At 38.9% G+C, this 12112-nt stretch overlaps 1 protein-coding gene across 2 annotated transcripts; it reads right to left on the bottom strand.

Annotated features, from left to right (window-relative positions):
- Positions 1–5674: 5674 nt before the first annotated feature.
- PIMREG (PICALM interacting mitotic regulator) lies at positions 5675–11044 on the bottom strand. 2 transcript variants are annotated; one of them, XM_018084782.1, is made up of 5 exons: positions 10731–11044; positions 9664–9992; positions 8774–8869; positions 7309–7355; positions 5942–5978 (listed from the first exon to the last, which is right to left on the bottom strand). In XM_018084782.1, the coding sequence occupies exons 1-4, from the start codon at positions 11019–11021 to the stop codon at positions 7325–7327; spliced, it is 747 nt and encodes a 248-aa protein (XP_017940271.1). In that variant the 5' UTR covers positions 11022–11044; the 3' UTR covers positions 5942–5978; positions 7309–7324. The 2 variants fall into 2 exon arrangements, with proteins under 2 accessions (XP_008927462.1, XP_017940271.1); XM_008929214.2 differs by lacking the exon at positions 7309–7355 and having other exon boundaries at positions 5675–5978.
- Between the last annotated feature and the right edge of the window lie 1068 nt (positions 11045–12112).

Here is a 12112-nt window from a genome sequence, read left to right as displayed (position 1 = left end):
AATTTTTTTTGGTGTAATGCATCCTTTAAGGGAACACATTAAAAAGATTTAGGAAAGATGTAAAAAGTTTGGAAGTTCACACTTACTGGGAGCAGGTAAATACATTACAGGGGGATGGGTTTTTATGCTGTTACCAAGTCAGGCAGCTACAAAAGCTGAAGGAAAGATAATTCGCAAACTACATTGAAAGCAGTCTTCAGGTTTACAAATGCTTTACCAGGAGTATCACAGTTCCTTAACCCACAAAATAGGAGGAATTATTCTGTGCTCTGTCTTGGCCCACTGTGTGTATTAGTTCTAATCACAGAGTCCACTTCTTTTTGTGTGCTCTGCTCTAGGAGGACATTGCACAGGTACACCAGACTCCATTTCCCTCCAGTGACTTCACTGTTAGCAGGCTCCTGCTTCTTAGATTTAAACAGGCATGGGAGTACAAGGCTTGTGAGTGAGGAATTCACTAGGCAAATTTCAAGTTTGCTGAGGGGACCTAAAAGCAACATTGACTGATCACAAAGTTCATTCTAAGCACTGAATGTTTCATAACAAGTCTTCTGATAGCAATCACTGTTCCGGCTGCTAAGTTCAAAGCTACTGTTGTTTTAACCATCTACCTCTATCATCCAAGAGACTCCAAAATCTGTTTTTTGTTTTAAGTTGTTGTAGTAGAAAGGTTGACTTCTTTTCAGAAGAGAGATCTGGGTGTAATTCTGTGACTGTGACTGTACTGAAGGAAATAAGTGTCTGAGCACAAGGTTAGAGAAATCTAGGTTTCTCTAGAAAAGGCTGTCTTTTACTCTTGGAGACATAATGTCATTTTGCAGAGTACCATGTCATGTAAATTCTAATTTTGTGTATTTTCATTAATGGCTGGGTCACCTTGTCATCTTTAGAGTAGTCAGTGTGCTGGCTTCCCTTAAGAATATTACAAGTGTATAGCAGTAAAACGAATACATGTGTGTGCATGTGATTTAGAGTGGTAACAGTTTCAAAGTTTCTACATGTGGTATTGAAATCAAGCTGAAAATATTTTCCCTAACTTTGTTTCCATACAATATATGAGAACTTAAGTGGCATTTGCATAATTCCAGCACTGCTTATTGCTCATTGATAGAGTTGCTTTATCTCCTGATCACATGCTCCAGCTGAGCACTTTGGCAAAACAGTGATACAGGCATTAGCTTGGAGGTTAAGGCTTCCAGCTAATTAGGAACTGATCTTCTGAAACATCAAATGCCAGGTGCATTGGTTTTGAAAGCACCAGCCAGTTGCCACTAAAATGGTAAAACAGCTTCTGTTGGAGCTGAGAGCATGAACAAGGTGATTGTGATTTTAGGCATCTCAGAACTAGACTGGCAGTTCAACAGATGTTCTGTGGCAATAACTGGAAACCTCATGCATGTTGAACAACTAGTTTTTCATGGGATTTTTTGGTTTTTTCCCCCCAGCTATACTTGGGGTAGTCCTGGGTTTGCCTAATGAATCTCTAGTTTTATAGTATAATTATTCTATGTTTTCTCTTAGAACATTCCTTTGTGGTCAGAATTTTAGTTACACATTTTGTCCACATGAAACTGCATGCAGTGGTTCATGGGCATTCAGCTTGCAATTGGATTTCAGTTTTACCTGTGTTTTCATGGAAGATCAGTCCTCCTAAGCAGGCTATTTGCTAAGTTTGAGCCTACAGCCATCCTATTCTCTGATTGCAAGTCCTCATTGCTGCAGTGTCTGTGCGGTCAGCACTTAAACTATGTAGGCTATGAAAGTGTTAAAGCACACACAGAAGGGAATGGGACAGAGGCTAAGGTGGGTGCACAGGGAACATACAAGACTCATCAGTTGTTTCAGCACCTTTAGTGCCTCCAGTCTGTAACAGAAAAGCACATTCTTTTAACCTGCTGAATGGAGGAAGCATAAATGAAATTGTACAACACAAAACTGTTAGTCCAGTGGGTGCTAAGGCTGCAGTACAAGTCAGTGCAAAGTAAGCCACCATTGGAAGCATTTACTTCGTTGTCTTGTTGATATGGATCCATTTTAAATTACTGTAAAAAATGGCTGTGATTAATAGCAGTGGTAGAGTTATCTGAGATATTGTAAAAACACACCTTCACAACTGTAGTGTTTTGGTTTTGTCTGTGTGTATGTGTGTGTAGCTACTGGAAGACACTAAAGTTTTGGTTCTGCTTTCACAACAAATTTGTAACCAATATACTTAAAAAAACCCAAACAAACAAAACCAAAAACCAACAAAACAACACCAACAATGGCTGTTTATTCAGTTTTGTTGTCTAGTTAGGTAAGTTTGGAAAAAGATACCATTGTATAGAATGCAGACTATTCCACAGACCCAAATAGTGATGTTGGTCCAAATCTGCTTATTTTTAATAACTTGTTTGTTTGTTTGGATACACTAGTGCTCTTGGAATAGATTCTTGCTTGATCAGAGTATTCTTGTTTAGTTTTGTGGCATGGTTTATATCTATTCAGCATAAAATTTTGTTCGCTGTAAAAAGGACACTGTTGATAACTCTTGTTCACTGGGGTTCATGAGAGCTGTCATTTTGATTTGTTTACATTAAACTAGTCTTAATTTTTACAGATTACTTCACCTGTTCCTCTAATACCTAGGGAAGTGACTTCTAAACAGCTAAAACTTTCACTGGCTATGCAGAAGTGGAACTATCAGTAAACTAGAGAAAAAAGATCACGTACCTTAGTCTACACAGGACAATGACACTTTATCCAGAAGACCCACCATTCTGCAAAATTGCCTTTGTTTGCCAATTTGTTGGCAAACAGTTGTTCTGTTTATACATTGCAGTCTTTCTTTATCCAGGACACTTCTAATGTGTGTATTTAAGCAAATCCCCAATATTTAGCTCCACAGTATCATCACGTACTTCATGGAATAAATTTGGAAAGGGAAAAAAAGAATTTTTTCCTGTTTTCTATATTGTTTTGTGTTTTTAATTTGTAAAAACTTTGTTTATGAGTGTTTTTTAATAATACCTGAAACCTAGGTATTTTTAGGTTTTTAAATTTTTACGTGCAACATTTGTTACTGAACAAACAGGATTTCCCCTAGGGTTTTTTCCCCTCTTGTCATCTAAGCCATAAAAAGGTGAGCACGTCATAATAGTACTAGATAACTGGAGCATGGGCACCTTTTTGATAAGCTCATTGGCTTAAAAATGGAGAGAAGAAGAGATTGTGCACGCTCATTTCATCGTTTTTCTGGTTAGAGATTGACATGTGGAATCTGAACATCAGATCTCTGCATTGATTTGTTCATGTCAGGCTTGCAGGGAAGAAAGTGGTACTTTCCATCCTCATCTGGAGCTGGTACAGGATAGAATTCCTATAGACACAAAACTTTCCAGTCTCTAGCCTCAGCTTCTCTAAGAGCAATGATTCCTCGTGGTCCTTGTTCACAGCTTCAGCAGAAATTGTAGGTTTGTCAAGGTAATTAAGACTTCCATGATGTTTAGTCACTCAAGTTAAATATAGGTTCCTACAGATGATCCTAAAGGCAGACCCACTCATAAAAAATGGAAGTAATAACACATTTTCTGGATGAAAAGTTTTATTTTTCAGACATAAGAAATGGCCTGGAGCAGCTAGAATCCTGTGCCATGGATTCTGGAATTGAAGTCAGATGTTGGCAATTCCTCTTTGTTTCATTTTAGTTCAAGCCCAACTTACAGGGATTGTTACAGATTACCCTCTATTTGTATTTATCTCATTAAGCTACCTTTGAAACTGGATTGAATTTGGGGGATTTGGGGAATATGAAACAAATCCGACAGTTCATGTAACGATGTACAGAATTTATGAGGGGAAAGAAAGAGAGAAAGGTTTACTGTGACATGCTAGGGGATGGTATACTAGAGATTGCAACATTGAAACATGATTTACAGATAGCAAGTTTGAAAGGTAAGGTTATTCCTTGATGACTGGTGTACAGCCCAGAATGGCAGTCCTCTCACAGAACCCCAAGCCTTCTGCTTAAGTTATTTTTCTATTTGTGGGGCAGAAAAGGGGCAGTCCATTTACAACTGAATTCATTCAAGGAAACTTGAAATTGTAGGTGTTCTTTCAGTCTGTAGTTTTATTAAGTGCATACTTTAAATATTGTTTGTCAGTGAGAAGGTTCTATCTGGTGACAAATGTTTATATTTCTTATGGCTGCCTTGTAAAGATCAGAAAATGTACAATAATGAATTTCTTAATATGAAATCAGGAGTAAGATTTCTACAACTGCTATAGATTTTGATGTGAGCTGGTTTTTAAAATCTTATAACAGATTACTCACTTAAATAAAACTTTCCTTGCCTTTAAGCAAACAGTGTCACTGATTTTTCTTACCAGTGAATTGGGAAGTATTAGATCATCATTGTACATGTCCTAGTAGCTGTTGGAAACAGTATAGAGGCTTCCTGATACATGTGTTTGAAATAATACTTAAATTGGAGGTTGACTTTTCACAAAACTCCAACCCTCCTTCCTTTTCAGAAGTCATAGAAGGAGGTATCTTGGTAATGAGTCACCATCTTTGTGAATGCTTTATAGAAGTAGTTTCAGAACACCCAAAGAATATATGTTCCCTATAGAAAGGTGGTTAAAAAAACCTAAAACCAGCACACAAAACATACACAAATACTACATCAGGAAATCAGGATTGAATACTTGCCATATTTATATTTGATACCATTAAAATTTTAGTGAAACTGGAACTGAATTACATGCACATCTTAAACATTATCAAGTAGAGCAAAATTTTCCAAATCAGTCTGTTGTTTGAAGGTTCATCTTAGAGTGAATGTAACTGGAGAAGCCTGCACAAAGCTGCTACCACCTAAACCAGCCCTGCTGTTGAATTCCAGAAGCTTGAGAAATCTTTGGTTTGAAAGACTAAACTTTGTTACACTGAATGACCAACCAAAAAAGGTTTTTCAAAGGAATGTTACTTTTTTTTTTTTAAGTAACTAGAAACAAAAAAAATAAATGCTAAGTATGCATCATCAAATAAAATACCTGCACTGAGATACTGGCTACTAACAGTAGCTATAAGAGGTTACATTAATTGTAGTAACAATTTCTGCATATAACTAAAAGACAGATGTTGTAGTACAGAAGCAATGTTTAACAACTGCCAAGATGCTATTTAAAGCAGTAGTAGGAAATTACAAAATTGCTCTGATTTGTCTGGGACCAAACTACCTAAGATAGGATTAGTTAGACTAATCTAATAGCAATCCTTAAGGCCATGAATTAAGAGTCCTAATGTGGCTTTTCTCTTGTGGTGTGAGTGACTCCACAGAAACCTATTGCCTTAGAATGGCGGTTGTGGTCAAAACTTAAAGAAGCCACTATTGTTTTATTAACTTCCAGCTAAACATGATGCTTAACGCTTAGTTTGTTTATATATAAAAAAAATGTTAGGCTTTCGAAATAATAGACCAAACTCTTTTGTATGTAAAATACTTGTGCTAAAACTCATGGCAATTGGATACCAGTCTAAACACTCCTCTTACCTAGGATTACCCTTCATAAGTCTGTAGCCCTTGCTTTGGCCATTCCTACTGGTCAGTTCAACATCAAAGTACTTACTGCCTCATGAAAGTCACATTCAAGATGGTTCCCTCATCTCAGCAGGAGATAATACCCTGTGGTTGGTACCACAGGTACCAACTACAGTTGAAAAGAGAAAGCAAGGGAAGTCCCGAGCTGCTTTGTCAAGGAAGATTATAAAATGTAGTGATTTGTTTAGTGTATAGAGTGCACCCTTTTGGTGCTACACAGACCTCTCATTTATATATGCTTATAAACTAATAATAGTTACAGTCTCTGTCTAGGTACCAAGTGCTTGATGGAGTTTCTTTGCTTGCCTTCTGATAGCTTGAGAAGGTTTCAGGGATCGACACGCAGAATGTAAGTTTTCTGCCATTAGATAGTAATAGTTTGATGTTGCTTGTTGCCTGCAGAAGAACAACAACAAGACTGCCATTAGCAGCATCAAGTCAGTAGGGTTAATCAACTGGTGGTCACCCAAATTGCTGGAAAGCAGATGGAAGCAAGGAAGAGGTCTGGTATCTGTACGCTTGCCACTGTGTAACAGCTCTAAACAGCAGCAAGAAAATATTTTGTTCCCTTCAGTGAGCGTAAAAGGCAATACACAAAATAAGTACTGCAATACTTTAACTAGCAACAGGAACATTTCTTGTGATATAACCTAATTCATTAAAATGAAAAACATTAGAAAAACACATGGAACTGGCAACTATCATTTGAGATCAAGGTTTGTTTCCTCCTGGAAAAGCTGAAAAGGGAGCTCTAGCACAAACTCAAGGCAATTGGATACCAGAAAAGAAAATCTCATGCAAGACTAAGGGCACCTCCAAAAGAGTTAATTTCACAGTTGATACAGTAGGCAGCCTACAAACCAGTCAGTGAGAGAGCACATTGGATGCATCTACCCATGCAAGAGAACTGGACCAAATTACTTACTGGCAGCAGAACACAGCCCTGTTCAAAGTCGAGCATTTGAAACTGCTTTCATATTTTCTTGAAAAGTTACAGCAAACAGTGTCTTACACCTATCTTTGTTGCTAAAGTAGGACATCCTATTTAAGGATGTAACTTTAACAAAAGGAAGACTTACAACATAATGAATGAAGAAACTAATGTCACAATACAGATCTCAGTGAAGTTAATTAGAGGCATTTACCTGGTAATGGTCCAATGAATTGACACTAGAAGTGATGTTTAAAAACTGACAACAAATACCTCCTGTTCCCATCCCTTTGGGTAGGATTGCTGTGTTTAAAAGTGCCACCGATAATTAGCAACTGCTGTTATTGTGATAGCACGGTCTTAACTGCTACTGATGGAGGGATGGAAAAGAAAGGCTGTAAATTCAGACAGCTCGGGATAATAGTTTGTTCTGTCATGCTTTCTGACCTTCATTAGTAATCGGTGAGAACTGAGCTAGAGTGACAAAAACATTAGTACCAGTAGTTTTCTGGTCTGGGATGAGAAAAGCTGTTGTTTGCATAAAAGCCCAGCTTATGGTTCATTGGAAACCCACAAGGATTCATGAATCCACAATTTAGAGGTGAAATTTTAGAAATGCACAATGATCAGCTGTAGCAGAGACAGCCACAGTGAATACCAGGGAAGAACCCTGTGGTTCCACAGAACACTGCTTTAAAGCAGCATGAGTCTATAAGCCTTTTTCTCTCTAAACAGCAGATTTTCTCCCCACAGATGCATGCAGATATAGACAGGGTAAGTGAACAACTACTTTACCTGGTTGCTACTATCTTCAGTTACGAATGAGAGAAACTGTCATATCGCTAACAGATGGAAGAATATTAGGAATGAGATTTAGTGAACTTTCAACGGATATGATAAAATTAACTTGATACAAGATTTAACCTATAGTTATCTAGATGTGGTCCCATTGGGAAAAATTGAATTTTTGGAATTATGTAGGATTTTAAGTCCTAACCTCTTTGTTGATAAAAGTACTTGATGATAAGCCCTCTCTAGAGACTTTGAGGTGCTTGACATCAAGTGTTCTAAGAGAAAAAGAGGTTTAGGGAATCGCCCTATGACAAGACTTCTGACCTTTAGTTTTTACTCTCTTAATGTCTAATTCAGAATGATGTAACCTTCACAAATACAGCAGCCTACCACCTCATGGATTAACCAAGGTGTTTTATAACAGGTTTCTGCATCTGGGTACTATGGATTGTTTGTTACATAATTCTACCTAATAAAAGGATTTTTTGTTATAAATGTGCAGGCATCAATAATTATGTCCGCGCACTGGAATTTCCCCACCTCCCCCCCAGCTTGCATTGGCACTCTTTTAGACAGAGGCAGGGAGGTACTGCTCTCACACAAGGTCAAAGGTAGACTCTTGCTGCAAAAAATCTGATTTCCACAGCAAGATACCTGAAGACAAGGAGAGCATCTGACAGGTTTTTGAAGCTGCAAATTGTGGTAGTTTGGTCTGGGCCTTCCTTAGTGACCAGTATGTAACCAAAGAAGGGCCTAGATTTACCCAGTATTCCCTATGATTTTTACGTAAGCCGGGCTATAAGAAGAAAGGAGGAGAGGCCTTCGCTCTCTTTCCTTCCGGCGGCTTGGAGGTGCAGGTTCCCTGCTGTTGAGTCTGTCGGGTTGGGGAGCGAGGCCTGGTCAGGCCTTGCTGACCTTGGGAGGCGGAGGTTGCCGGCGATCATTCCAGAGCGACTCTTGGTTGTCCCAAGGAGAGTAGTGAGATATTTCTTTGCTAACCTTTTTTTAGTTGCTAGATATTGGGCTACTAATCGGGATATATATATATATATTCTATTTTGGTTTTGTTCCTTTTCCCTTCCCCCTTCCCTTTTGAAATTGTATATATATTTCAATTGTATATAATTGTAACATAAGTGTAAATATATTTATATATATTGCTTTAGTTGTCTCTCCCTCGTTTCGTTTTTTCTTGGTTGTTTTTCTCCCTCTTCTCCCTGAAGTTTGGAGGGGGGGGGAACTTCTTGTGGTAAGGTTTGGAGACTTGGCAGGGAGCCAGCTTCAAACCATATCAAAATCCAACTGCAGATTTAATCTGCTCAGGTATCTTGAAGAAAGAAATTATCTACTACATTACACCTGAGAAAGTTCTGCAACTATTCCTTATCCTGAGTTACAGGGACGATTGCCAATGTCCAAGTAGGAGGTAACCTGTGCCAAAAGTTGAGGGACAGTTAACAGTATTTACCTCTCCTCTTTCACAATAGCATCATCAAATGCCTGGGAGATACGCTTCAGTTGGCAAATCCCTGAGGAGACCAGTTCCAACTCGCAGTCACATTCCCTGCAAACAGAATCATAATTACTAAAGATCAGACAGGACAGACTGACTAGGTGACACTACTCAAGCCTCTATCCCTGCAGTACCACTCTTGTTACCTCCAGACTTTACCTAGAGGAGTTTAAAGCTGTGGCAATCATGCTCATACTTTCACTGGCCAACTGCTTCGCATTCCCCAGACAGCTATCTTCCAGTTCAGACACAGGATTCAAATTCAGCTTCTAGCTTTGACCTTTCTTGTGACTGACCAAAAGAAAAACCTATGCGTGCATTATGAAGTATTTCCCAAGCTCACAACCCTTGATCTAATTTGTGTTAAATCTTTGAGGCAGGAATCTCTCTATAAAGAATTCAGTATAAGCAGAGCTATTCCTGGTATCTTTGCAATACAAATAGCAACTCTGGAAAAGTTAGAACTAAGTAGGAGTAAGATGCATAGAGAGCATTTTTCTTTACTTGGGTAAAGAATCAGCAAAGAATTCAGGTATGTCTGTAGCATCTTAGGGGCACTTGTGCTGAGAAACATGGTGCAAACTTACCCAGTGGGAGAGGGATTTTTAAAAAGTTCCTGTCATGGGACAAAATTACTTTTTACGTTTCAGCTTTATGCAGTTCTCAGTCTCTGTCTATACAGGGACCTAGAACTACCTTGTAACTATTCAAACAGCCCACCCTTTCAGGGGAATAGGATAGCAAACTTCATACCTTGCCTTTTACCCTACCACATACCCTAATCACAGTAATTTAAAAAAAAAGAAAAAAAAAAGGAACAAGGTTTACAAAAGAATATGACTTACATCTTTCTGGCAGGAGCAGGTGATGAATAAGGGCTCTTCAGTGCTGCTGCTCTTCTTGATCTCCGGAGAGAGACAGCATTTTTACCAAGCCAGGATGAGAAATCCCTCCGTTCTCCATGTTCTGACATCCTTGTTGGCCCAAGCAAGGCCCTTTTGCTGGACCTTGGGATGCCTTTGGAACTGACTGCTGGAGTAACAGTCTTATAGCAAGGGGTTTGAGGTGTAGTACTTTTTTTCTTGGTAGAACTTGTCGCACAGCTTCTGCTGATGGATTCAGCTGGAAAGGTCACCATTGAGTGTACTGGGCTTTGGCAAGACTTCTGTATTTTCTGAAAGAAGCATAAGATACATTAGGCTAAAAGAACTCAATTAGCCTAGAGTTTAGAACCAGAAAGACAAGGAACATTTAAGCTGAATTCCTAACTTCCATTCCCATATCAGGTTTTCTCAACCCTCTGTACCCATTTCTTTGGAGGAGTCATTTGCTTCCCTAATCCTTAGCACTTGTCAAGGACTTCAGAGCAGGCATCGGAACAGAACTCCTGCTGCTCTTATGCTGGAACAAGCCAGGCTCCCTAACATATAACTCATGCATTTAAAAATCTCAGGTCTCCAACAGGTTTTGTCAATCTGAATTTATACTGACTATAATGAAGAACTATAATAATTAGTATGGGTATGGGAGAATAAATAAGAAAAAAAAATCCAAAGTGCTACACATTTCTCAGAAACAATTCTTTGCAAGCAATGGCAACCTCTAGCCAATTTCCTCCTTATGAAGGCTGCTCTGCTATACATGATGAAATAGAGTAGAGGAAAAGCATTTATTTCATGCTAAAATAATGTTTTCACCCTCCTCCATATTCTGCCAGATCCATAATTTGACTGTCTATACTTTAGGAAAAGATATTAAAGATTTTACAAGTTAATAGCTATGAGGTAACCATTAAGGTGTACAAGTGTGTGAGAATGGACTCTGGAATACATGTACAGAGTTCAGAAATCTTAATACTGAAGTTGGAGCAAAAACTAAACTCTATCCACGTTCCACTGCAAAGGGAAAGTACCTGGGACACTGTTCCAAAAGCATTTTTTGCTGTTCTTTTAATAATCTGAAGAGTTTGGCACCTCTGTCCTGCTTCCAGACTTTCCCTAGTTGGGGTGTTATGAAAATTCAGCTCTACTCGCTTTAATGGTGCTCGTTTCCTTAGAGACATGCAGATGGTATTGAGAGAACTCAGAGCAGCCTTTCTCTTGAATTTGTCAGGCACAGGGCTCTCATTTTCATCAAAGTCAGCTAGGAGCTGGTGTTTCTGCCAGGCCATTGTTGCTTTGACATTGTGGAGCACAGATGCCATCTTGTTCCAGTTCCTGGTCAACCTTATTTCTAAAAGAATTAAAATGAAAGCAAGGCTTAGACAGAGCAAGGTACAAAGTAGTGTAAAAACAGAAATGGAAACTGTTACATACAATATACTTGATTACACTTGCCTGAAACAAGAAAACCAGAGCTGGGCGGACTTTTACTTGGGCTTTTACTATCGATTCTGTAGCATTGATTTTTACAGGTATTTAAATTTGTACAAGTCCATGAAGAAGCCTTATACTGCATTTCCAGTGCAAGACTCAAGCTTGTGAGGTAGAGTGCTCTGTAAGTGCAACTTTTTTGTTTGTGTTTCAGACTAAGATCTGGTATCCCAAATTTTTGCTTTCTTTAATCAAAACAACCTTCCACTGCCAGACAAGTTTACACAGCTGCTCTTGTCTCCTGCCTGACTTGCTGGCTGAAGGTTCACGCTTTATTCACAGTTATGACTGTGGATACATAAGTCCTGAAATAAACAGGCAGAACCCTTCAGTGGGAAGGGCTAAAATGCTAGCTATCTATATGACATATAACAATTGAAACATGCATACATATTTTAACTTCTTCATTTTCACTTACTATTGAGGTAGGATACCACTAATGATTTACTTCTAAAAAGCAAGTGAAATGCAGATGTATTTTAGCAATCTGAATTGAGAGTGAATTAATTTTATCAATACTTCATTGCAGATCATGTTAAAAAAGCTGGGAGGTCTCTACCATCGTTATACCACTACTATGCTGAGTTATCTCCATCTCTCACAAGCGTCCTTATTCGTGTCAAAAAGCAATGAGGCTTATTGAAAGGTTGTAATCCTGAAGGTGTTTGGGATATTAACACCTTTAATTCATTCCTGCATGTGGCACCAGGAAGAGCTACTAATCGAGCAACCGCTCAATTCTGACTAGCTCGCAGCTGATCTAGGCTCCTTTGGACCGCCTGCCAGCTGCTGCTGCTCAATTTATGCCGGCAAATACAACTGAGGTGAAACGCCCTGAAGGGAGCAGCTGCCGTCCAGGGTACACTGATCTGTTATGAGACAGGCACTGCACAGGACAGCGCGGTGGTTCGGTTAGTCCGGA

The sequence above is a fragment of the Manacus vitellinus genome, unplaced genomic scaffold (assembly GCF_001715985.3).
Source record: "Manacus vitellinus isolate BGI_N305 unplaced genomic scaffold, ASM171598v3 scaffold_76_pilon, whole genome shotgun sequence".
Lineage (NCBI taxonomy): Eukaryota > Metazoa > Chordata > Aves > Passeriformes > Pipridae > Manacus > Manacus vitellinus.
The sequence above is the reverse complement of the archived record's forward strand: the minus strand, read 5'-3'. Positions and strand labels throughout refer to the sequence as shown.